This window comes from Sorex araneus, chromosome 1 (assembly GCF_027595985.1).
Source record: "Sorex araneus isolate mSorAra2 chromosome 1, mSorAra2.pri, whole genome shotgun sequence".
Lineage (NCBI taxonomy): Eukaryota > Metazoa > Chordata > Mammalia > Eulipotyphla > Soricidae > Sorex > Sorex araneus.
Window position 1 is genome coordinate 324,273,692 of NC_073302.1, and position 24,423 is coordinate 324,298,114.

Genomic DNA, 24,423 nt, shown 5'->3' on the forward strand with positions numbered 1-24,423 from the left:
CATTTATTCTGAAAGACTTACAAAGTAAATGTATTTATATACTGTGACTTCTCTTTAAAACTAACACATAACTGGTTTCATTTTGATCTTCATGTCCTTAAAGGAATTATGAATATTGCCTTTTGAATAACATCAGTTACTAAATTTTATAACTTGTGTCAATTTTGGTTTCTGACTTTTAAAAAGTAGGAATATTTTATGATGTCTGTTAGGTGAACATTATTACCTTCACTAAATCCAGCTTTTGGGTATAAGAAACGAGGCTAATTTTTTTGTGTTCCTGAGCCAATTTGAACTCAAACTATGTTCTGTTAAATCTAATAGAGCAGAGGTCAGTAAACTATGGCCTTTAGGTCAAAACCTGTTTGCTGCCTCTTTTTTATGGTTAGTGAGGTGAGGTTGGTATTTACAGTTTTAAAATGATTGGGGGCGGGGTGGGGGGAGGGATAAAAATACTACTTCCTGGTGTGACCATTATATGAAATTCACATTTCAGTGTCCATAAATAAAGTTTGATTGGAATGCAGCCACACTCATCATTTATGTACTGTCTCATTACTTTTGTACTACATTGGGAAAGTTGAGTAGCTGTTACAGAATCTGCCTGTATTAATCTTGGTTTTACGTTTCTTCTTGGTGTGCTATATAAGTAGTGCTGTGGACATGACCTCATAGCATTTGAAGTGCCATGTTTATCTCAGTTTTTTGGTTACCAGTTCATATCCATTATGCCAAAATAAGAAACATGAACAGTTGTGTTTTTAAGGCACAGTGGAATATAGGTTATGTTCTCAACGTTTATGTAAATGAAAGATTTTGTGCAATGACACTAACAAAAATATACTATCCATGATGACAATCATGCCAAACATAACATGGTCACAAGAATGAAAGATGAAAATATGCCTGCAGACTAGATTGTTTCCTAAGCAAAGAAAAAGATTTTGTGTGTGTGTGTGTGTGTGTGTGTGTGTGTGTGTGTGTTTTACTGCAGTAGACTGTGCCCTTTGCTGAGATTAGTTGCTTGAAGAGTGAGGCACTGGATACAACAATTAATAAGCAATTAAGGTGAAATAAATGTGAAATAACACATTGACACATAATGAGTTGGTTGCTACCAATCTGCCCAGCTGTTACTCTTGGAGTGACTGAATAATTAGTTTCTATTAATAGTTTGTTAAACAACAGGTGTGAATTTTTTATTTTAAAGTTGAGAAACCCTAGCAGTACAATCTAATGGAGTCTGTGAGGATGTGATAACAACCAATGCAGTGAAAATATGTCGGGTAGATTGGGTTTAAAAATGTGAAGATGTACTGTGCAGGAATCCATTTCACCTGGATGATACACTTTTCCCAACATTTTTCACTGTTGATTTTTATTGTCATTACAAAGACCAAGTAGAAAGAGAAAACAAAAAAGTATTGTATACTTTTTTCTCTTGATTCTCACTAGCCACTTGAGGTTTATCCATATTCTCTACTTCCCTAAACATCCTAGAAGGAACTTTAAAACGTTTAAGACAATTGTTACTTTTGAAAATATTTTAACACAAATATTTGAATAGAGCAAGATGCTTTGAATAGTGGCTTTAGGGGTCTATTCATTTTTTAGTGCTTTTTTTAATTTTAATGAATCACAGATAGTTACGTACTTAAAAATTTTTGTGATTGTGGTGACCACTCGGACGACAGTGCTACAGTGCTAAGTTTCAAACAATGTTTGAGTACCCATACCTCCACCAGTGCCCTTTCTCCACCCCCAATGTTCCCAGTGTTCCCACCTCCCCCTGCCTCTGTGGCAGACAAATTTTCTCCTCTCTTTCCTTTTGGGTTTTATGGTTTGCAATATAGACACTAAGCAGCCATCATTGGTAGGAGGCTATTCAGACAGAAAAAGATGTGAAATTTAAAATACCATTAGCCTTAATACAATTTTAAAAAAAAACACCCAACTGCAGTTTTCTGTGATAAGTTATTTAATTCAGTATCACAACAATTCAATTTTGTAGTATTTTTTTCTTAAGCAGAGTATTGTTTTTTCCCCCTCTCAAGTTTGTTAAGCACCTTTATTCTTCCAACAAGAACTTTTAAGTACTAATGAAATCAGATCAACTTTGAGCTCTTAACACTGTTAAGCTTTCCCTAAGAGATGCAACATAAGTTGTACTTTGTTTCCATAAATCCTAAGAGTACTTTCTGAGCAGTAAGGAACTCCTTTATAAAGCATAGCTCGAAATCACATATCAAAAAGGCCCCCTTTGGTTTAACTGGTACTCAAGAAGGAGCCAACTTAAAAGGTAATCTTAACATCCCCAGACTCCAAATAATATAGAAGTAGTGAATGTTTGGTCTGACAAAAACATCAATGAGCTTTGGAACTGCCACCAATTTTATTTTTGTTACCACTTTTCTGCAGTGAGATAGGACTGCAAGTCATTTTAAGTGGTCTAGTGACAATTCCCAGGCAGTCATATTTGAACATTTTATTATTAGAGCAAATGAGTGTGTTAGAGAAGGGGCTTCTATTACCTAGATTGTGTTCTAGTAGAGCGTCTTTATTCACAATCTCTTACAAGGATGATAAAAGCATTCTACTTCAGCACTTCCTACACTGAGCACTGCTTGAAAGTATTTCAGTCATAGATTTTGATCCGGGGGAATTCCTTTGAGACAGCCTATTTTGGTTCATTACATCAATGATGTTCATACAAATTAGGATACTATTATAACAAATTTATCATGGCAGGGAGAAAAGAGAAGTGTTATGGTTAGGGCTATATATATGTTTAACAAAAAAAGATTCTTACCAATAAACTCTTAGAGAAAATCTAATGGGAAACCAAAAGCTAAAATGTGAATATGTCTCTACTCTTGGCATGTATTTAATGATTTCACTAAGAGAGAAGTAGCCAAAATTGTTAAAATTAGAATCTGCATTTTTACCAACAAGGTGAAAAAATTCTAGGTAACTATAAAATAATACTTAATGGTATAACATTGTCTATTTCCACTTAAGAGGAAAGTAAGTACAAGCTGGGTGAATAAAGGAAAAGGAGATAAAACTTGAGACATTTGGAATTTAAGCAGTTTCTTCAATTTTTTTACAGAAGGATCTTTCCTAATGATGCTGTTACTTGTGAAATTTCTTTGTTGAAATGTGGCACTTTGGGGCTGGTGAGCGCTCAGAGGGCTGAGATCATTTATATTAGTGGTAGATGAGAATTTATTGACTGATGGTGGGCTGAGTGACCATCCTTTATCACAGTTTACAATGTAAGATGATTTGTATAAACACTCTGGTTTACTTGAAATAATTCATATTATATAATAATGCTATTCAAATAGCATTTGAACTATCATTTTTACAGGTAAGTATTTGATATTGGAAGCATATAGCAGTATAATCAGAACAGTATAATCAGAATCAATCTGCAAGTTTACATGTACTTCAGCGTAGGGAAAATAACTAGTTTATTATATTGGAGGGGCTGGAGTGATAGTACAGCAGGTAGGGCGCTTGTGTTGCACTCGGCCAACCAGGGTTTGATCCCTGGCATCCACACGGTCCCCAAGCACTGCCTGGAGTAATTCTTGAGTGCAGAGCCAACCCTGAGCATTGCCCCCCCCACCCAAAAAAATATATAGATTCCTATATATATATAGGAATAACAGGTTGTCTTCACAGCTTGTTTTCTTGAAGATAAATGATTACAAGCTTATTTTTTTTTAACATATATGGTTAATGAATTCTATTTTAATTTCCCTGGGGAAAATAGTTTTTGTCAAACATATGTCAAATTTACAATAGTTGTTAATTACAGAGTAATTTTTCCTGCCTTTTTCTAATTGAACTCAGAATTTTTCAATAGTGAGTAATTACCTCATCTTCTCATTCCCCACTTACCAAAAGATTTACTTTATGACTAGGTTACAGACATGAATTTAACTCTGTAGAGTAATAGAAAAAGTATATCTTTAGAGCAGTTTAGATTGTCAGTGCAAAGGCAATTTCATAGACAGCTAATGAAGATGACTAACCAAGTTTTACTATGGTATAACAGAACTAATTGATAAACATTTGCTTGAAAGTATCATTGTATTTAGATGCAATTTCTCTTTTATTTAGGTCTGAAAAAAAACAACACCCTCTTTCACCGTATCAGTAGTTAACTAATACAGATGAAACATTTGTAAAAATGTTAAATAAAAATTTTCTTAAATATTTATACCTGTGGTAGACCTTCAAAAACAGGGAAAATAAAAAGACTTTTAAAAGTACATTTTATAAATGTGTACAAAATCTAATGCTTTTTTTCACACAGGTAAAATTTATACTGCGTCATTTCTAAAAACTATTAACTCCCTGGAACTAAAAACTAAACCAGGAAATATATCATTCTATAAAAACAAAAAGGGAGCAAATGCAATTTAATTAAAAAAATTTAGTTTTGACAATTTTTTAAAGCTGGCTAGCATGTACTCACTGTGTATTTCAATATGATGACTGAACAATGTGGGTGGGGATTAACTGTACTCTAGCAAGGTAGAGAATAAAAATCCCTCCTTTTGTTTCATAGCTCCTAGGTTAAGAGGGAACACCTAATAGAATCCTGTCTTGTAAAAACAGCTATAATGCTGTGCTTTGGAAAAAATTGGGCTGCACATAATTCTTAATACATCACATGATGCTGTTGCCCTTAAGACTTCTAGCAATAGGCTCTGACCTGGCACTTCAGGTAGTGAAAAATGACCAGAAAATACTTTAAGTGAAGATTAAATTTAAAATGTATCATCTGAGACTTCTTGAAACAGATTGTCAGATCAAAATCTTTATCCTTAAAAATATATGAAAAAGATTCTTATCCTACTGTTTCAAAAAATTGCACTCAAATGATCTATAAAATGGATTGGGCTGATACTGGTTCTTCTGCAAACTCATTTAATCTCTGTATGTCTTAGCAAGGGTGGGTAATTGTACACATCTTTTACTCCATTATCCTCTAGTCTTCTGTTCTATATCGTGTTTTTTTGTCTAATCAGGTAAGGAAACAAGTAACACCATTTCTTTCTCTGTGATTAAATACTTGTTTCTTAGGTGTATAGTTTTAAGAGGTAATTTGCTTAAATTTCCCAATATCTTTTTACAGTGTGTCAGTTTATTCTAACTACTAATGTTTATGAAACAATTCAGATGTTAAAAGAATAAAACAAAACATTATTTATGTTAGTGCATACAAGGCACAAGAGCTTCTTAGTATATTTACTGAAGCCAAACATTTTGGCATTTTGGCATCAACAAACACACCAATTTAGTTCTCTGAAGCTCAATTTCCAAACAGCTCAGTTGCCATTTAGTTCACATTTCATACTGAAAGTATATGGTTTTTGTCTGAGAGTTTTCATAGTTTTTCTCTTAAGTATTTGAGAACTTATACAGTTTGTCATGCTTTTGATGAGAGAGGACATGAGTCATTAATAATATGATTCATATAATGACCTACCAGGAATTCTTCAGTTTCTGCTATTTTCGATGAGAGAAATTGCCTAGATTTTAAAACAAGGTAGTTTAAAAAATGGGACAAACCAATCTTTATATTTGCTAATACAGATTTTACCCTAATTTAAGATGATTAGAAGAGATGAAAAATGTTTCTGATGTAATAGAAATGTAGTAGTTCTGACAAAAAATTGCTTATTAATGAGATCAAGCTTCAGTGATTACTTCTTTTTGAGTAGTAAACAAAAGCAAAAATTGTATTAAAGTGGTTGGCACAATCTGAATAGTGATCTTCAACTGTAGGTCACATGGACTTTGCAACGAAATCATAGTTATGATTTCACTCACTCCTGAGGCTGGATTCATATCAAAAGTAGTTTCATTTGCTACCTTCACATTTTCATAGGTAGTAATAGATTTTACAGACAAGGCTTATCATTACTGGGGATGGAGAGATAGTACAGTGAGTACGGTGTATCCCTTGCATGCGGCTGAGCTGGGGTTGACAACTGGCACCCCATATGATCCCCTGAGCACCTCCAGGAGTGATTTCTGAGTGCAGAGCCAGGAGTAACCCCTGAACATCGCCAGATGTGGCCCAGAAACAAAATGGAAAAGAAAAAAGCTAATCATTATTATGTGACATTGTCTTTTACATATTAATACTTGAACAGTCTCAATTTCCAAATTTAATAGTAGTAGTAATAACAGTAATAATAATAATAATAATAATAGACACTGTGTCTGATAAATTGGAGTTACCGAAATGTTTGGTGAAAGCTGGCCTGTGGATTTTTCCCCCCCCCCTGGAATCACACTTGATTCTTATGTGATAATTACGACATTTTACAGGAAATTGTGTTAACTAAAATCATCAGGATGTTAGATAACAATGTGTTGATGTATTTTCAATGGCTTGAATAGAACTAAGCATGTTCTGTACATCCATCCAGCCAAAGGGAAATAGGAACAGAGAGCCACTGTGCCTTCCTGTGAGAAGTCTCTTCCATCTGTCTGGACGTGAATACCTTGAAACAAAGGAGAACACGGAACTTACATAAATGATAAGTTTCAAAAAACAATCACTAAACAATTCAGTCACTGTTCTAATAACATCTTTGTTCGAGATTAGGTATTTTTATGGAATTATTTCCAGTGGATGATGGTGGAGGGATACTGGTATTTTGGTGGTGGTTGTGGCAAGAGATTCTGAAGGAGAGAAATTGTGCCCTTTAAACAATTGTGTAAACAAATATTCTCTCAATAAAAATAAATATTATTTCTTACCAGAAACCCAGAAATGTACTTTCATATAATGCTTCTCACACTATAATGTGTCTATATAAGTTCAGAGAACCATGCTAAAGTAAAGAAAATGCAGATTCTGGTATACCAGATAAGTCCAAAATTTTACTTCCAGGTGGTGAGAGTAGAATTTTGATTCAACTCCAACATAATGATTATGCATCATGTTTAGGGCCCAAATTTGAATGGCATGTTTTGCTATTTTTTGCATTTATTTTAGGAGTGGTAGCAACCAAACTGGGTGAGAGACAGAGGTAAATTTGAAATTTCAGTTCAGAGAGTACCAAATTTTTTATTTATATGAGAGGAAATGTTTGGCAGGTTTAGTTCACATTTAGTGACATTTAAAATACTGTGCTATCATTTCAATCCTTGCCATTTATATGTTATATAAATATGAATTTTGTTCATCAACTTATTCATGTATCATATGAAGTTAATCTAAATAAACAAATACAAATGTTATGCACACTAAAAGTAAGCTTAAAGTTAATTATATGAAAACTATATAAAACTAAAATACTTTATAAAAAGCAATAGACAATTTACTATTGTAGTTCAAAGGTGATGAAAATATAAAAATAGTAATATAAATTAAACATATGGATATCAAATAATTTTGTTCAATATAAACATGCACTAAATAAATAGCAAGTCTGATTCAGGTCGGCCACAAGCAAAACAGATACCCTACTTCCGTATACCATTACTCCAGCTCCAAACATTCAACTTTTAAAAGAATAACTGTATTAATATAATATGCAATAATATACACTAATTTATAATATATTATTATAATTACTGTAATTATAATACAATATGTAATTATATGGGCTTGAGCAATAGTGCAGTGGGTAGGGTGTTTGCCTTGCATGCAGCCGACCTGGGTTTGATTCCTCTACACCCCTCAAAGAGCCTGGCAAGCTACCGAGAGTATCCTGCCCACACAGCAGAGCCTGGCAAGCTCCCTGTGGTGTATTCGCTATGCCAAAAACAGTAACAACAAGTCTCACGATGGAGACGTTACTGGTGCCTGCTCGAGCAAATCGCTGAGCAATGGGATGACAGTGATACAGTGATGTAATTATATTGTGTGTATAATATGATATGTATAAATATTGTAATTTTAATAACATTATATATTATATATGAATATAATATGCACTAATATAATACATACTAAGTACTAATATAATATGTACTAATATAATGGTACTCTGGATGTTGGCCATTGATGGGATTACACACACCTGGGTTCTTCTGCTGGTACCTTCATGCGTGAGGCCTGTCCGAACATGTGGAGAGGAGCCTTGAGCATGGCTGTGGCTGGGTTCTGGTGGTCTTCAGCCGCAGGGAGCTATGCTCGGGGTGGGGAGGAAAGCTGGTGCCCATCCCCTCCGAGGGTCCCCGGGGAAGAAAGCCAAGCATTCAGGCAAGAGACTCTCTGCATCGCTCTCTTCTGGGAGCTTGCTTTTAAGTCTCTGGATGTTGGCCGTTAATGGGATCACACACACCTGGGTTCCTCTGCCAGAGGAACAGAGACTTAAAAGCAAGATCCCAGAAGTGTGAGGCCGCAAAGCGGCTGCGCGATATCTTATAACCTACTTCTCCCTCTGGGAGAAAGTAGCAAGCTACTGAGAGTTTCCTGCCCACATGGGACAACCTTGCAAGCTTCCCATGGTGTATTCATATGCTAAATCCAGTAACAGGCTGGATCTCATTCCCCTGACCCTGAAAGAGTCTCCAATGCGGCATCATTGGGAGGGCCAAGTGGAGAGAGGCTTCTAAAATCTCAGGGATAGGACAAATGGAGAGGTTACTGAGCCCGCTCGAGAAATCGATGAAACAATGGGATTTCGTGATCATGATCGTGATCATGGTACTGGTTTTAGCAATAGAATGAAATATGTCAGAAAAAAATTTTACATCAGTGCACCTGATTTTGTTATTTCATTATTCTGACCAGTAATGCTACATACTCAAATGTACTAATCACAAGTTTTTATGAAACTTTTAAATGTCAATGGAGCTGTTTTTTCACTTCTTTACCAAATTTTTATTAGGACCTGCTGTGTAGTTGAGAATCATGAAGAACAAAGGTCTTGTCTCAAAATTCAGGCAGGTTAGGATATGGGTGAGTGTGGAACACAGGCCTCCCCAGGTGAGGCTTGATTCCTGCACTGAATACAGAATACTGCAGTCGACATGAGGCAAGCATCATGAAGAATGCTGGTAAAGGCCTAACAGGCCCATGACCTCAGAAATAATAAGTAGAATTATTGATTCAAAATAATTGAAAATCCTGTGAAACTTTACAGACTTTATAAAACAATGAATGTTTCTAAAATACTTAATTTGTGTTATTTGCACGTGATACATTTGTGTACTCATAGTTACAGTTTAAAAATAATTTGTATACACTTAATAGTATTTCCTGGGTACTTATTTAAATTAAGAAAGCTAATGGCCCACTAATGTAATCATAGTTTTTATCTAACATATGCATCCTGAATAACCCAAAATCACAGCTTTTGTCAACTAGGGAAGTGCCAGATCAGCACTGTCATTACATAGCTAATCATAACTTCAAATAAATTCATGTAACAATGATGCACTTTCACACAGATTAATTTACTTTAAATGTTAATCTGTTTTAGGATTCTAGATTGCATTTTGTACATAGGGAGTTGCCTTTATAATATTAATATTCAACTCTATTATTTTATAAAAGCATACATTATCAGTTTTGTTTGGATGTTAATGGCTTTGTTCCAAGGCTCTATTTATTGTAATTTTTATTGACTCCAAGCCTACATATAAATTAATTGTTTTAAAGAAACTGCTTTGGAGATACATGTTGAAAAAAATCTTGGTTTATGGATCATAAAGAGAATGACCCTCAAACAAGATATAATTATTTTGTAATTAAATCCAGTCACATTTTGTTAACAGGGGTTGGCAACTGGCTATGGCATATCTTGAAGGATAGAAAAGAAAAAAAATTTTTCATGATCTTACAGAAGAAAATATAACTTATGTAATGTTTAATATTTTAATACCAACACTTGTCACTAAATGCACTATAGCACTGTTATCCCATTGTTCATCGATTTGCTCGAGAAAACACCAGTAATGTCTCCATTGTGGGACTTGTTACTGTTTTTGGCATATCGAATACGCCATGGGTAACTTGCCAGGCTCCGCCTGGGATACTCTTGGTAGCTTGCAGGGATCTCCGAGAGGGACAGAGGAGTCAAATCCATTTTGGCCGCATATAAGGCAAATGTCCTACCCACTGTGCTATTATTTCAGTCCTTGCCACTTAGTATGTTATATAAATATAAATTTTGTTCATCAACTTGTTCATATATCATATGAAGTTAATCTAAATAAACAAATACAAAAGGGTTAGGTATGTGTTCACCGGGTGCTTACCATAATTAATGCATTCCAAGGGTCAATTACTACACTTCTAATTTGAATCACTGAAAATGCTTTAGGAAGTTATTGACTCTTAAGAGAATTAGAAAGTGCTGAAGTATAAAACAACAGTAAAGGAAAAACTTACTTTCATAAAGTAGGAGTTTTGTTTGAAGATTTATGTCTCATTTTCCATGATTAATGCAGGATTGCTCATACCTTCAAAATAGTATATAAATTAGCATTTTGTTGTTATCCTTGAACAAACAGGCAAAGACATGTATGTTTATCTATGACACCTCTCTTTAGCCTACTTACAAAAGTGCCTCTTACATAGTATGGGTGTTTGTAACATGGTTGTAAGGTTAGATGGCCTTACTGTTAGATGGTTAGACAGTGTCGGCCACAGCAAGTGTCACAATAAAGCACTGTAATAATAACAGAACTACACCTCAGAAAATAGAAGTAAAACAATGAGAAAGAGATTGAACCTGGCACTGTTAACATGATCTTAAGTAATTATTTCCTATGATTAATCTACTTATTTATTTTAGGAATCCAAGGTTAGAGAAACCATTCCTATCTCATCCTTCTCATCCTTTAACTTTAGTTTCTCAATTCTCAAAATAATAGAAAAACTCATGTAACATACCAAATAATTAACAGCACCTAAAAATCAAGAAATTATTTCTTTATTAATATGGAAGTATATGATGAATTGCAAAATCAATGAATTGGGACTCTGTTTTTCTATCCCACCCCAGCAATTTTGATTTCAACCATACCTTTGATAGATCTTTAAAGGCAAATAGGTGTCATTAAATTTTTTTATAGGTAATATCTACAAAAAATATTCCACTGAATGGCAGGGTTGAATTTAAAAGATAAAGTCTGGGGCCAGAGACAGTCCAAGGTAAGATGTGCTTGCCTTGCTTGTTGCTGACCCTCATCTGGTCCTTAGGACCCCACTAGGAGTGATGCCTGAGCACAGAGCCAGGAGTAATCCTTGAGCATCACCAGGTGTGTTGTTCCCCCCCAAAAGATTGTTATAAATATTCAAATGATGATAATTGGGAGAAGGTATATGTGTCTATACACACATATTCCTTAAAAACAAGATTGCTTCAAAGAAGTATATATAGTTAAGAGAATAAGATATCATATATTAACATCAGAATGCTTACTCAGAACTACTGATCTATCACTATCATTAAAATCCCAAGGAGATTTGAAATGATATAAAGTGAATACTTTAGTGTATCCAAGACAGGCATCTCTCAAAGAGAGTCTAAAGAAAAATAACAGCTAAAATTGAAAGTTTTGAAAAACCAAATGAACTTTGAATTGTTCTGACTAATAGTGGCTGTCGGGATATGTGATTCTGCACTTGTTTTTTTAACTGGCCATCACATACCTATAAACACATCTGCATGTAAGGCTGATTTTCAGTTCTCATCCCCACACCGAGCCCTAATGTTTCTGTAGTATTTATAGAATAAGAAAACTTGATCTCATAGGGGCTGGAGCTATAGCACAGCAGGTAGGACATTTGCCCTGCACGTGGCTGACCTGGGTTTAATTCCTCTGCCCCTCTTGGAGAGCCTGACAAGCTACCGAGAATATCTCGGCAAGCTACTCGTGGTGTATTTGATATGCCAAGAACAGTAACAAGTATCACAATAGAGATGTTACTGGTTCCTGCCTGAGCAAATCAATAAGCAATGAGATGACAGTGATACAGTGATCTAAAAGATCTTCAGGAACTTAACAATACCACACACTAATTAGAGCCCAAACTTCGATTTGGAATAAGTTCTGACTTATCTAATCTTATCTCAAAGTCTTGCTGCTCATTGCCAATAAACCATATTGACTGAAATGATCAATCAAAATATTAAAATCAGCTATTTGTAAGAGGTGTAAAATGTGAAGAAATAACAAGTAACTAAATTTATATTTATGTAGGCACTTTACTCTGACATTCTGAAACTGAATAGAAATCCTAGCACAAAAATACTACATAGTTTGAGCCCCTTTTCTGCAAAGATTTTTTCATCTCAGTTATCTCATAATTTCCAATTTTTGGATATATTAAGTGTTGAGTTCATACATAAATTAGAAAAAAGTAAAGCTATCTTTCAAAAACTACTTACAGCAGGCAGATAGTAATGTATTTCACAAACAAGTTCTGTGAAAATTTAAATTTACAAGGAGAGTCCAATTCCAAAGTAAGGAAAAGCCTATAAGTAACATAATGAAAATATTTTCACCACTTTCAACTTTGAAAAACAATATATATCAGAACAGCCTGGGAAAGCATGCCCTTACCAGCTTTGCCTTTTCCTAGGTTTGTGCTGCTCTCTATCCAAGAGTGAGAATCGGTAAGAAGGTGACTCTGGGAATCTCTCAAAGGCTTTGCAGGAAATTGATGGTTTTCAGGGCTGAATAACAATAATCACCATCATAAGTACCATATTATCTCTTGGCAATATGAAATGTTTTTCAGAATAAGAAACTAAAACTACATGTGATGCAAGAAAATTATAATAATTACCCAAGAAAATCTGGGGATTATGGGAATAAGACATGAAATCACAATGACTCACAATGAAAAAAGTATTTTTTCTTAAGCATTTCTCAGTCTGATTATAATAACATGGTAATTCTTAACTCTGACAAATATCCATTTTTAATTTCTCTCTTTTTGGGGGGGCAGGAGGGAGGTGGAATGGGCATTGCCAGGAATAGAAGCCAGCAATATTCAGTCTTCTTCAAATTAGAGCATCTAGTTAGAACTTATACACATTACAATTTGATTTTTTTGTTTGGTCTTTTTTTTTTGCTTTTTTTTTGGGGGGGGGTCACATCCGGCAATGCACAGGGGTTATTCCTGGCTCTGCACTCAGGAATTACCCCTGGCAGTGCTCAGGGGACCATATGGGATGCTGGGAATCGAACCCGGGTCGGCCGCGTGCAAGGCAAACGCCCTACCCGCTGTGCTATCACTCCAGCCCCTACAATTTGATTTTTAAGATTATATAATACTAATAGCAAATCAGAAACATTTTTTCATTTGTGAAAGTGACCTAAAGTTTGGTTCAAAATAATTTTAGTGCCAATTGGCTACTGAAAAAGATATAAAGGTGATGGTATGAAAGACAAGTCTGAAAACTGTTCTTAGTGCTTCTAAAATGGTTTGATGGCTCCTGAATAAAGAATTCTCTACCCTCCTCCAAAAAAGCTGTAAAAATAAATTTGAACACTATCTTGTAGAAAAGTCCTAAACAAAAGATGTTATCAGGTCTTACAAATCTGATGTTCAACTGGGAAAATAATTTGCTTCAAAATAATTTTGGTTTCAGAGGTTGGGGAGATAGCATACACTGGGCCCAGGTTCAATCCCTGGCACTGGAGGGCCCACTGAGTACTGCTGGGTGAGCATGCTGGCCCAAACACTAATTTAACCAACAGGCTTGTATCACTGGGCTTACCCAGAGCCTCTTGAGCACTGCTTGTGAGGCAATATCCAATAATTTATGGTTTCTTGGTTTTTATTTATTTTGCTTTTTGGGTCACACCCGGTGATGCTCAGGGGTTACTTCTGGCTCTGCACTCAGGAATTACTCCTGTCAGTGCTCGAGGGATCATATGAGATGCTGGGGATTGAACCCGCGTCAGTCAAGTGCAAGGCAAATGCCTTACCCGCTGTACTATTGCTCCGGCCCCCAATAATTTATGTTTTAAAATTTAAGTAGACATGCTATATATTATCATATGGAATAGTATAAAAATACATAAATTAAGTAATTTTTGGAATATTATTAGAGAAAATTAGTCTAGAAACTACTAGTGTAATTTTAGAAAACCCTAAATAGTAATTTCAAAGGAAAAAAATAAAGTAAGTGTGGTCAGAGAGTTCAGAGGATAAGGGACCTGTCTTACATGCAATGCAGAAGCTGGATTTGATCTCCAGCACCACAAATAGACCTTGAGCACAAAGCCTGATGTGGCCACCAAAAAATAAATAAATAAATAAAAGCAAAGAAAAAAAAGCAGTAAAATATTCCATGAATAATGTCACATTATTTTAGTTGAATATAACTATCAGTTTCAAAAGAATATACTTCTGTTTTTAAATAATTATCCAACTCCTAAAAATTCAAGAACTAGAGATTTTTGCATCTTTTACTAATATACTTTTTCTTAAATTTTGGAGGTGAATATTAAATTAAGTCATTAATACATTTTGGAGGGTTATGTTTTGCTTGGGAGCCACAACTGGCAGTGCTTAGAGGCTTATTCTTGGCTGGTGTTCAGTGATCACTTCTAGTGAGGCTCAGGGGATCAAATGAGTGCTAGGCATCAAACCCATGTACTCGTATAAAGGCAAGTACCTGACTTGCCATACTATCTCTCTAGCCCTCCATTAATACATTTTTAAAAGCACGTCTATGGGACTGAAGAGACAGCTCAAAGGGCTGAAGTGGTCTAATCCCCAGCATCTCTTGGTCCCCTGATCACTGAATGAGTGTTAATTCTCACAAGGTATTGAATATAGCACAAGAAATAAACAACACTATAACAAAATGTGTACATAATGGGGCCAGAGAGATAGTATACAGCATGTAAAAGCACTTGTATACAGCCAAAGGCAAATTGGGTTCAAACCCTGGCACCCCATTTGGTCCTCTAAGTACCACCAGAAGTAATTCCTGAGTGCAATAATTTGAAATAATGGTCAGGAATAACTCCTGAGCATTTCTGGATGTGGCCCCCAAACAAACAAAGTGTACATATTTGATGCAGCTAGGTTTACTTTTAAAAAGATACCCCCATGCCTCCCATTCATTAGTCTCTTCTACTCTAATTATTATTCCTTAGACAAGGGAATATACACTAGTACAGTATGATCTCTAGGACCAAATTTAGATATTCTTACAGGCTTATCACCGCTGTAAGAATGCTAACAAATAGCAAGAATTTATTCATTCTAACTATTTATTGAGTACCCATTGTATCAATGAACAAAACCTTTGGATTCATGGAAATGTTATAGCATTTGAGAAAGAAAAATAAAGTAAAAACATAAGAGAAGTCTGGTGACAATAAAAAATAGCTATGACAGTACAAAGACACAGCGTGAGGGGAAATGGAGGAGAGCAGACTACTATTTCACAGAGATTTCAAAGGCAGTTTCCACTGTGAAATTACATCTGGGCAGGCAGTGAATGAAAAGAAGGCCCAGACCAAGGAAGAAGAATTGATAAGTACAATGACAATAAGTAAAAGACACAGTTGGCATACTACAGTACCAGAAAAATTTGTATGTCTGAAGAATTTGAATAATGGGAAACCAGTAAAACATGACATCAGAGAGATCCTGGGGTCTAGACTAGACAGTGTAAAGTCAGGATATTCATTCTGTGTAAGATGGAAATCCAGTGAAGAACTCTGAGTAGAAAAGTGGCAAAATATAACTTTTGTTTAGGAAGAATCAATATTTTCCTAATGGAAAATAGAAAGGGAAAATATCAAGGAAATCAGGAAGGTCAATTAGGAAGGCTTTGAAATAATTCATTGGAGAAACGTGGGTTGCCCAGAAATGCAGTCATGGAGAGAGTAACAAAGTATTTAGATTATACATAAACTCTGAGTGAACCTTTGGCAGAATTTGTAAGTGGAGTACACTAAAAATAATTGAAAAAGAGAAATCTAAGATGATCCAAAGCTTATGATTTGAACATGTGGGAAAGTGGATGTCATTAATATTCATCTATGGAAGAATGAAAGAAAACTGGAGTAGAGTTGGGTGAGTTGTAGATGGCTGTGAATCATGAGTTCTGCTGTTCAGGTGTAGTTGATAATTAGGTATGTAAGCAGACAGTTCAACACATAGATATACAACTAAAGAGTATGAATAGAGACTAACCTTATCCATAGAGGTTTTATAATGGGTTAATTGGAGAAAGTTATAGAATTCTGTAGAAGAAACTTTAGTTCCAAAGATCTAATTTTAACATTTAAGGGAAATGGAAGAGAAGTCTAAAGAAGTTACTTAAGTTCTTTTTAGATTACCTATTTGGTAGCAGCCTACTGCGTATTTGATAAGAGAAAGACTACCTATAAAACCAAATTTGTTTTTGGTTTTGTTTTTGGGCCACACCCAGTGATGCTCAGAGGTTATTTTTGGCTTTGCACTCAGGAATTACTCCTGGCGGGCCCAGGGATGCAGTGGATCAAACCCAGGTCAGCCACACGTAAGGCAAATATTCTACTTGCTGTACTATGTCTCTGACTTGGAAAAATCCAAATATGCTTAAGCTGCAAAAGTCATTTAATGGCAAAAACTTCGATTTTATAAAATTTTTGAAAACACGTTCTAAGAAACTTCTAAAATAAGATTTTCTTGCATTGAAGTGGAAGAAAAAAATCACTAATTTTTAGTTATGAGAAATTTTTCAAGTCAAAACCCATAAGGCAGGGGGTATGGTGCCACCAGCAGGTGAACCTTTACCTGCAAGGAGAGTGCATCAGCAGCCTTATGGTGTCTTCAGGCTTCCTAATACCCCCAAATTGTCACTGTGACGTTGGCTGGACCCCAACAACTTGGGACCAAGTTTACCAAGAAATTAAATGGCCAAAAGTTAGGTATGTGGGAGTCACCTCCAGCTCAGCTTAATAAGCTCACTTATTGACCTTATTTCAGAGACCCCATAGATAAATCTCAGAAGAGATAAAAAGCCACAGTTAAGCTCAGACCCACACATGACTGAACACACCAGGGTAAACTGAATGGGGGCAGGTTGGCCTGTGCCTCCCAAGCAGAGCCCTCAGCAGCTGCTTGCTTTCACAATCCCAAATCACTGCCATACCCCTGGCTTGATTCCACTGTCTCAGGATGGACCTCACCAAGATATAATAATCTGTTGAAAATTCTGGTGTGAGTGTTTTGTGACTGAAATCTCCAGACTTTCTCTGAGTTGGGATGGGCTACCTCCCCCCACTTCCCAATACTCATGGAAGCACTGGCAGTCACCCCTACAAACCAACTCCTGTGCCACCATGTAAGCTCTACTATGGGTCTTGCTTCAGAGACCCACAAATAGATCTCAAAAGAGATCTAAAGCTGCAGTTAATCTTGGACCCATGCATGGCTAAACAGATCGGGGTAAATTGGAGGGGGGCAGTTTGGGATTGGCCTGGGGCCCGCCCAAGTAGAGCCCCCAGCAACTGCTTGCTTCCACAATCCAAAATTGTCACCATACCCCCGGCCTAATTCCACCTTCTCAGGACAGACCTCCCTAAGATATAATCTGCTGAAAAATTCTGGTACGCGGGTTTTGTGGCTGAAATTTCCAGACTTTCTCAGAGTCGGGATGAGATAACTCCTTCCACTTCCCAATACTCATGGAAGCACTGGTAGTCACCCCCATGAACCAACTCCAGCGCCACCACTGTATGACTGAAACCCAACTATGAACATCTTTGTAATGGTCTATCTCACGGATACCTAATTTTAAAAAAAAGTAAAAAAAGTAATGCGCAGTTAATGCCCAATTCAATCAGCTTAATAAATGGCTGAATAAATAATTGGAATCCTACATTTAAAAAAAACGTATTTTGAAATTTGCTTAGAAATGGATAGACATGGAGAGTATCATGCTAAGTGAAATGAGTCAGAAAGAGAGGGGCAGGCATAGAAGGACTGCACTCATTTGTGGAGTATAGAATAACATCCCATGAGGCTGACACCCAAGGAATGTAGATACAAGGGCCAGGAAGATTGCCCCATAGCTGGAAGACTGCTTCATGAGCGGAGGGGAGAAGGCAAATGGAATAGAGAAGGGATCACTAAGAAAATGATGGCTGAAGGAATCATTCGGGATGGGAGATGTGTGCCGAAAGTAGGTAATGAACCAAACATGATGAACTCTCAGTATCTATGTTGTAAGCTATAATGTCCAAAAGTAGAGAGAGAGTATGGGGAATATTATCTGTCATGGAGACAGGGGGAGGGTGAGAAAGGGAGGTATACTGGGATATTGGTGGTGGGGAATGTGCACTGGTGGAGGGATGGGTTTTTGATCATTGTGTGATTATAACCCAAACATGAAAGCTTTTAACTATTTTACAGTGATTCAATAAAATTTTTTTAAAAACTCACAAAGCAAGACCCACTACGGTTCTAATACCTTTGAATGCCCCCTCAAAACACATCAGAATGGCCTCTTCATCAATGCCTAAATACAATTTGCTCCAGGAATGAGGTGCCAATACTTTTCATCCTTTTTGGCAACTTAAAACTGTTTTGGAATGACTGCAGGATCATCTTAATCCTTTGGGTCATGACAAACTTCACTAGAAAAAGTATTATGACCCATAAGAAATATGGGTGAGAGGAATATAGGTTAAGATCCCATATACATGACATCTGATAATTAGGAAAATTTATAACATTTAAGAAAGTTATTATGGCTATGTTTTTGCTATTGGTTTTCATTGAAAACATTTAAGAAATGTAAAAAATTTAAGTAGTTTATGTTTTTTGTCTCTTATTAAAAAAATCAGAATTAATTTTCAGTGCATTCTATTGCCATCCCTGTACCTTGATAGACTGGCTTAAAGCCAAACTGGCATAACACAGAGAGAAAAGTCTCCAGAAACTCAATTTCCCAGTTTCCTTTCCTTCTCTCTCCATGGAAATGGCTCAGATAATGCTTATATAATGCATTATTCAGTGCTCTTTAAAGAGTGCCAAGAATAGAGTGGACATTTCTAATGAGATTATAGAATATGTGTCTGGGGTTCCACTTAATCACCAGTCTGATCTGGAGTTCTGATCTCTGTAACAGTTACCATACAGAGACATTTTGGTCAGAGTGAAATTTTCCCTGTCTGCTCATTCAAGCACAAGGAGAGCTAACTTGGACTTACTTTTTTTTTCTATTAGGAGCTCTACATTTGAAAAATAATATGTTTTAGTAACTAAACTGCATAAAAACTAATAAACTTTTTCTTAGTCCCCCAGATCAGTAACACAATTTATAAATACATAAAATCAAAAAATATGGAATTACTTTTTAGCTGCAGCATTCAATCCTGCAGGAGTAGGTGGTTGTTCAGGATCCTGATTAACAAGGCAAGTTGGAAAGGAACAGCCATCACCTAGACTATAATTACAAGGAAAACAATGAATCTGTTAAAAAACATAACATAAAAGTAATGGAATGAAACAGTTAAAGTGCTAATAGATACAAGTAGAACTAGTTATTTTATCCACAAACATGAATATTAGACATTTGCTTCAATTTTATATACGTAAGGAGATGATGGGTACTAAACTGAGTTCTACAATGATATGATAGGGAAAATAAAATAAAACTTTAAAACTAGGAGTTTGATACAGAATCACAGAGTTCTTTCATTAGATTTTTGAAAAATTAAACCTGAAAAATTTCAAAGTACCTTGAAAAAATGGGCAGCAACCAGTACTTTTTCTCATCACCAAAAACTTGCCGCATATTTTTACTAAAGCCCAAGCTAAATCCATTTTTATCTGTTCCATGTCGAAACACTGGACTTCTAAATGCTTCTACAAAAAAGTAGCAGAGCAACCACATAAGTAAAAACCATGTCAATTATTAACCTCTATTTCTAGAAGTGATTTAATTAAATGAAAAAACTCTGAAAACCAATAACTAACATTCTGTTTATACTTCCTTGCCTATAAGCAGTTCTATAATACATATTCCCTATAATACAGTTTATTCTTTTTTCAAACAATCATAATTCATAACTTGATTATAACTTTTGTTTGTTTTGGGGTCATACCTGGCAGTGCTCAGGGCTTACTCCTTGCTCTGCCCTCAGAGATCACTCTTGGGTGCTTGGGGTACCTTATGGGGTGCCAGGGATCAAATCCAGGTAAGCTATGTGCAAGGCAAACACCCTACCTGCTGTACTATCACTTTGGCCCCATGATTATATCTTTTTAATTTGCAGGGACTCCCTGACATAATTTGATACAATATAAATAATGTCAGCTAGAGCTTTTTAGTTGATGGACAAAAAGTTATATACAAATCTATATAGTTTAATCAACATGAGACTAAACATTCATTCTCTAGCATGCTTTTCTTCAGTCAAGAAATCCCACTTTAGAATATCATTAAAGCTTTATCTCAATCATATTTTTTGAGTGATCAAAAATTAATTTTATATCTGGTCTGTCCAGATATTCTGTCCAGTATTCCATATTCCCAATGTAGTCCCTTAACGTGATTCTTGATTTGGTTTGCCAATATTTTACTGAAGAATTTTTGCACTTATATTCACAAGGGAGGTTGGGCTTTAGTTTCCTTTCCTTGTGATAACTTTGTTTAACTTTAATGTTGAATTAGAAAGTATTTCTCTTCTCTCCTAATTTTTCTGTTTTTGCTTTGGGGACATACTTGGAAGTGTTTACAGCTTACTCCTGGCTCTGTGCGTAGGGATCACTCCTGGCAGAACTTGGGGGACTAGACGAGATGCTGGGCATCAAACCTATGTTGGCTGTGTGTAAGGCAAACATCCTCCCTGCTGTATTGCTCTGGCCCATTCTGTTCTAATTTTGGGAAGTTTTAAAAAGAAGTGATGTTAATCTTTAAATGTTTGGCAGAAGTCACCACAAAAGTCAAATGATTCAAGGTTTTTATTTGTTGAGAAGTTTTAAATAATTGAATTAATTTTTTAATGAGGGGGAGGGGAGTGGGGCCACAACCAACGGTGCTCAGAGGTCACCAGAACCATACTCAGCAGTACTAAGGAGGTAGGGATACAGGGTAGTAGAATCAAATCAAATGAGAGGTCACATCTCATGAACATGGGAAGTTAGATTTTTACCATTTCTGAACAGACTGGTATTTAATCATAGATTAATTTTTGGTCAATATCTACTTAAGAATTTAAGGTTCTGTTAACTATAGTAATTGTGTACTCACCTAGTGTAGACTTATTTTTGCTGACTAGCCAACAATGATAGCCAAACAGAGAAGACAAGCTGACAGAAAACATAGCTGCAGCAAAGAATAAAAACATAATGTGGAACTTGGCTTGGGTATCAGGTAGACCATTCTACAAAGAAAGGAAGAAAACAAAATGTTTTGTCAAAGGGCTAAATATTGCCCTACTTTTGTTTTTTAACTTTTTAACAGTAGTACTTAAATAAGACAGGTTTTTTATTTTACTTAAAGAAAATTAGATATGAAGAAAGATTCATGGCTTTGTGTTAGGAAGAAACAAAAAGAGACATCAATAAATTAAAATAAATGTCTATGGAATATAAAGATATATGGAAATATATTAAATTTAGGATATTTTGTTTTACATAATAAAATCATAGAAAATTTATGCTATTATATGTTCATACAGGAAAATAAGATAAAAGGACATATGGCTTAATTTACTACTGAATATGTTTTGTTAACAAACTATAGGCGTCTTTACAAATGTTTAGTTTTATTATAATGCCAAAAAATCAAGGTGTCACAAATTAGTTGCCATTATCCTTGATGTTTTACATTAGCACAAATAACAGTATTAATCACAAAAACATAAATAACACAACAACAATCATATTTTAATATACCATAAGTAACAGCATCACAGAAAAGATCAATACTAGTACATAACACCAATCACAATAAGCCTTACAGCCTTACAGTATCTGTGGATGAAAAAAGTCATCTTGAGCAAATCAAAACCAGATAGATTCTCTTGGAAGATACTGTTCAAGAAGTACCCATTTCACTCTAGAATGGCAGACTTATGGCTATGGGTACTGAGCAATTAACCAGAGCTGCGCCTTCTAAGAGAATAGTAATTAACCAGAGCTGCCCCTTCTAAGAGAAGGTTGTATAGTAATGTTCCATCATAACTGCTAGAGTGACACAAATCAGAAGACATTATTGTGAGTGAGCTTTAGACAACAGAGCTCTCACAGGGAAAACTGAGCAATTCATAAAATTGTATGTATTTTGGTTTGAAGACAATTTAATATACATTTTTAATTTTAAACTCTCTACTAGCAGTACTGCAATTCATGCTCAATGGAGATTATTTAACACATACATTTTCCTCACAATCTCTTCTTTTGCTTTGACATATTATACAGCACTTCAGCAGTGTGCTTGAAGACATTTTTAAAGAGCAAAATCACTAAGAAAAGCACACAAATGAAAAAAAAATGTGGCATCAAATAGACTGCAAAGCATGCTTGTTCATAGAACGCTATTTGAAACAAAAGACAATCTCCTTGTTAATAGGAACTGGAAATGTGCATGCAGGGTAACTCAAAGTTTTGACCATTCTCAAGGTCTGCCAATAGACCACATGTTTTGTGAATATTGAATTTGGGTTATATATACATTCTAATATGTAGATAAATTAATTTATATAGAATATGCAAATAGGGGCGAAAGAGACAGTACAAATGGTGAGGTTCTTGCCTTGCATGTGGCCAACCTGGATTTGCACCGGCATCCCATCAGTCTCCTGAACATTACTCAGGAGTGATTTCTGAGTACAGAGCCAGGAGTATCCCCCTGAGCATCAATGGGTGTGGCCCCCAAACAAAAACAAATAAAACAAAAGAATATGCAAATAATAAGACTGAGTATATCATACAGTTCTTTTCTATAAAATGTTTGTCTGAAATAGTTCACTACTAAAAGATGTACTATTTTTGTACATCAAAATAAAACAACCAAGCAAATTACTTACTGTCCAAAATTTGATAAAATACTGTAAATCTGTTGCAGCAATAAAAAGGCAATATAGCAAAGAATAAGCCAAGAAAAGGAGGAAAAATTTATAATTTGAATATCCAACACAATTGTTCACCCTGTAAACAAAACACAAAAATTTCAATGAATTTTTACATTTTTATCCTTAACCTTATACTCAATGTACGTACACAAGATACTCATATACTCATACATATTCTAAACCTTAACACAGGTTTTACTTCCTACATTTGAAATTTTATTAGCATATCTTTAGTCATAATTTTCACCTTCACCTTCTTTACACACATTAAAATACATTTCATTAAAAATTTCTATATCTGGGGCTGGAGTGATAGCACAGCGGGTAAGTCGTTTGCCTTACACACGGCGGACCCAGGTTCGATTCCCAGCATCCCATACGGTCCCCTGAGCACCGCCAGGAGTAATTTCTGAGGGCGGAGCCAGGAGTAACCCCTGTGTTTCGCCAGGTGTGACCCCCAAAAAATAAAAATTAAAAAAAATTTCTATATCTAGATTTTAAAAATTTTCTATGTAACACTATTAATTATGAAAAAAGTATATTTCACATCCAAATGATAAAGCACATGTCTAAAAACATAGACTTATGAAAAAGTTAATAAATTTAAGCAGTAAAAGGAACTTACTAAATTGTTTATATTAGGATTGGATTTGATTTCCCAGCAACAATGAAGTAATTCAAAATTTTAAAGTTTTCCCAAATTATGAGAAATATCTTCACAAACAATCACTTTCATGCAGTCAGCATTCCACTGAGTCAATCAGATTATGAAATCCTTTTGAAAGGGAGTTTTCGAACAGAAATAGACTTGGTGCCAAATATACAGGATCATAATGCACATGGGATGCTGAATGATTATGTGGCCCTGAGGAAGGAGTAGTCTATGAGAATTCCATTTTCCTTATCTGTTAGTAAGTATTCTGAGACTTTTAGAAACCCCTATCAAAAGTCTATGATTCTAAATATGGAAATATATTATTTTAAGGCTTTACTCTATAACCATTATGTTTAAAGGTAAGGTAATAACTCAAGCTATTTTTCAATAAACATAAATATAACTTATTCATTATAGTCCCATTTCCTATCAAAGCTGTCTTGTCTTTCATAAAGGCAAGAGAATTACAACCAGTGGGTCATGTAAATGTGATACATTTGGTAAGTGTCTAATGTTGGTAAGGCAATTTCACTCTATTGACTTTAATAATACATAAATTTTTTAAATAGATTTTTAGGAGTGAAGTTAATGCTATTATAAAATGTTTACTTAATCATAAAATATAAATAAATTCGAGAGATCTGCTGAGTATAAAAACTGTGCTTGTAGAAAACAATACTATATTGTGCATTTGAAATGTTAAAAAAGAGGCCTGGAGAGATAATACAACAAACAGGAAA

At 35.2% G+C, this 24,423-nt stretch overlaps 1 protein-coding gene across 1 annotated transcript in view; it reads right to left on the reverse strand.

The window, feature by feature from the left end:
- Nucleotides 1–1,869: 1,869 nt before the first annotated feature.
- ZDHHC2 (zinc finger DHHC-type palmitoyltransferase 2) overlaps nt 1,870–24,423 on the reverse strand; it is a 71,969-nt gene continuing 49,415 nt past the window's right edge. The window contains exons 7-13 of the mRNA XM_055118854.1: nt 22,984–23,104; nt 21,204–21,336; nt 19,690–19,816; nt 19,302–19,394; nt 12,553–12,665; nt 10,373–10,443; nt 1,870–6,527 (exon numbers count right to left, since the gene is read on the reverse strand). Of these exons, the coding sequence (XP_054974829.1) occupies nt 10,403–10,443; nt 12,553–12,665; nt 19,302–19,394; nt 19,690–19,816; nt 21,204–21,336; nt 22,984–23,104 (628 nt within the window). The 3' untranslated portion in view covers nt 1,870–6,527; nt 10,373–10,402. The remainder of the gene's footprint in view (nt 6,528–10,372; nt 10,444–12,552; nt 12,666–19,301; nt 19,395–19,689; nt 19,817–21,203; nt 21,337–22,983; nt 23,105–24,423) is intronic.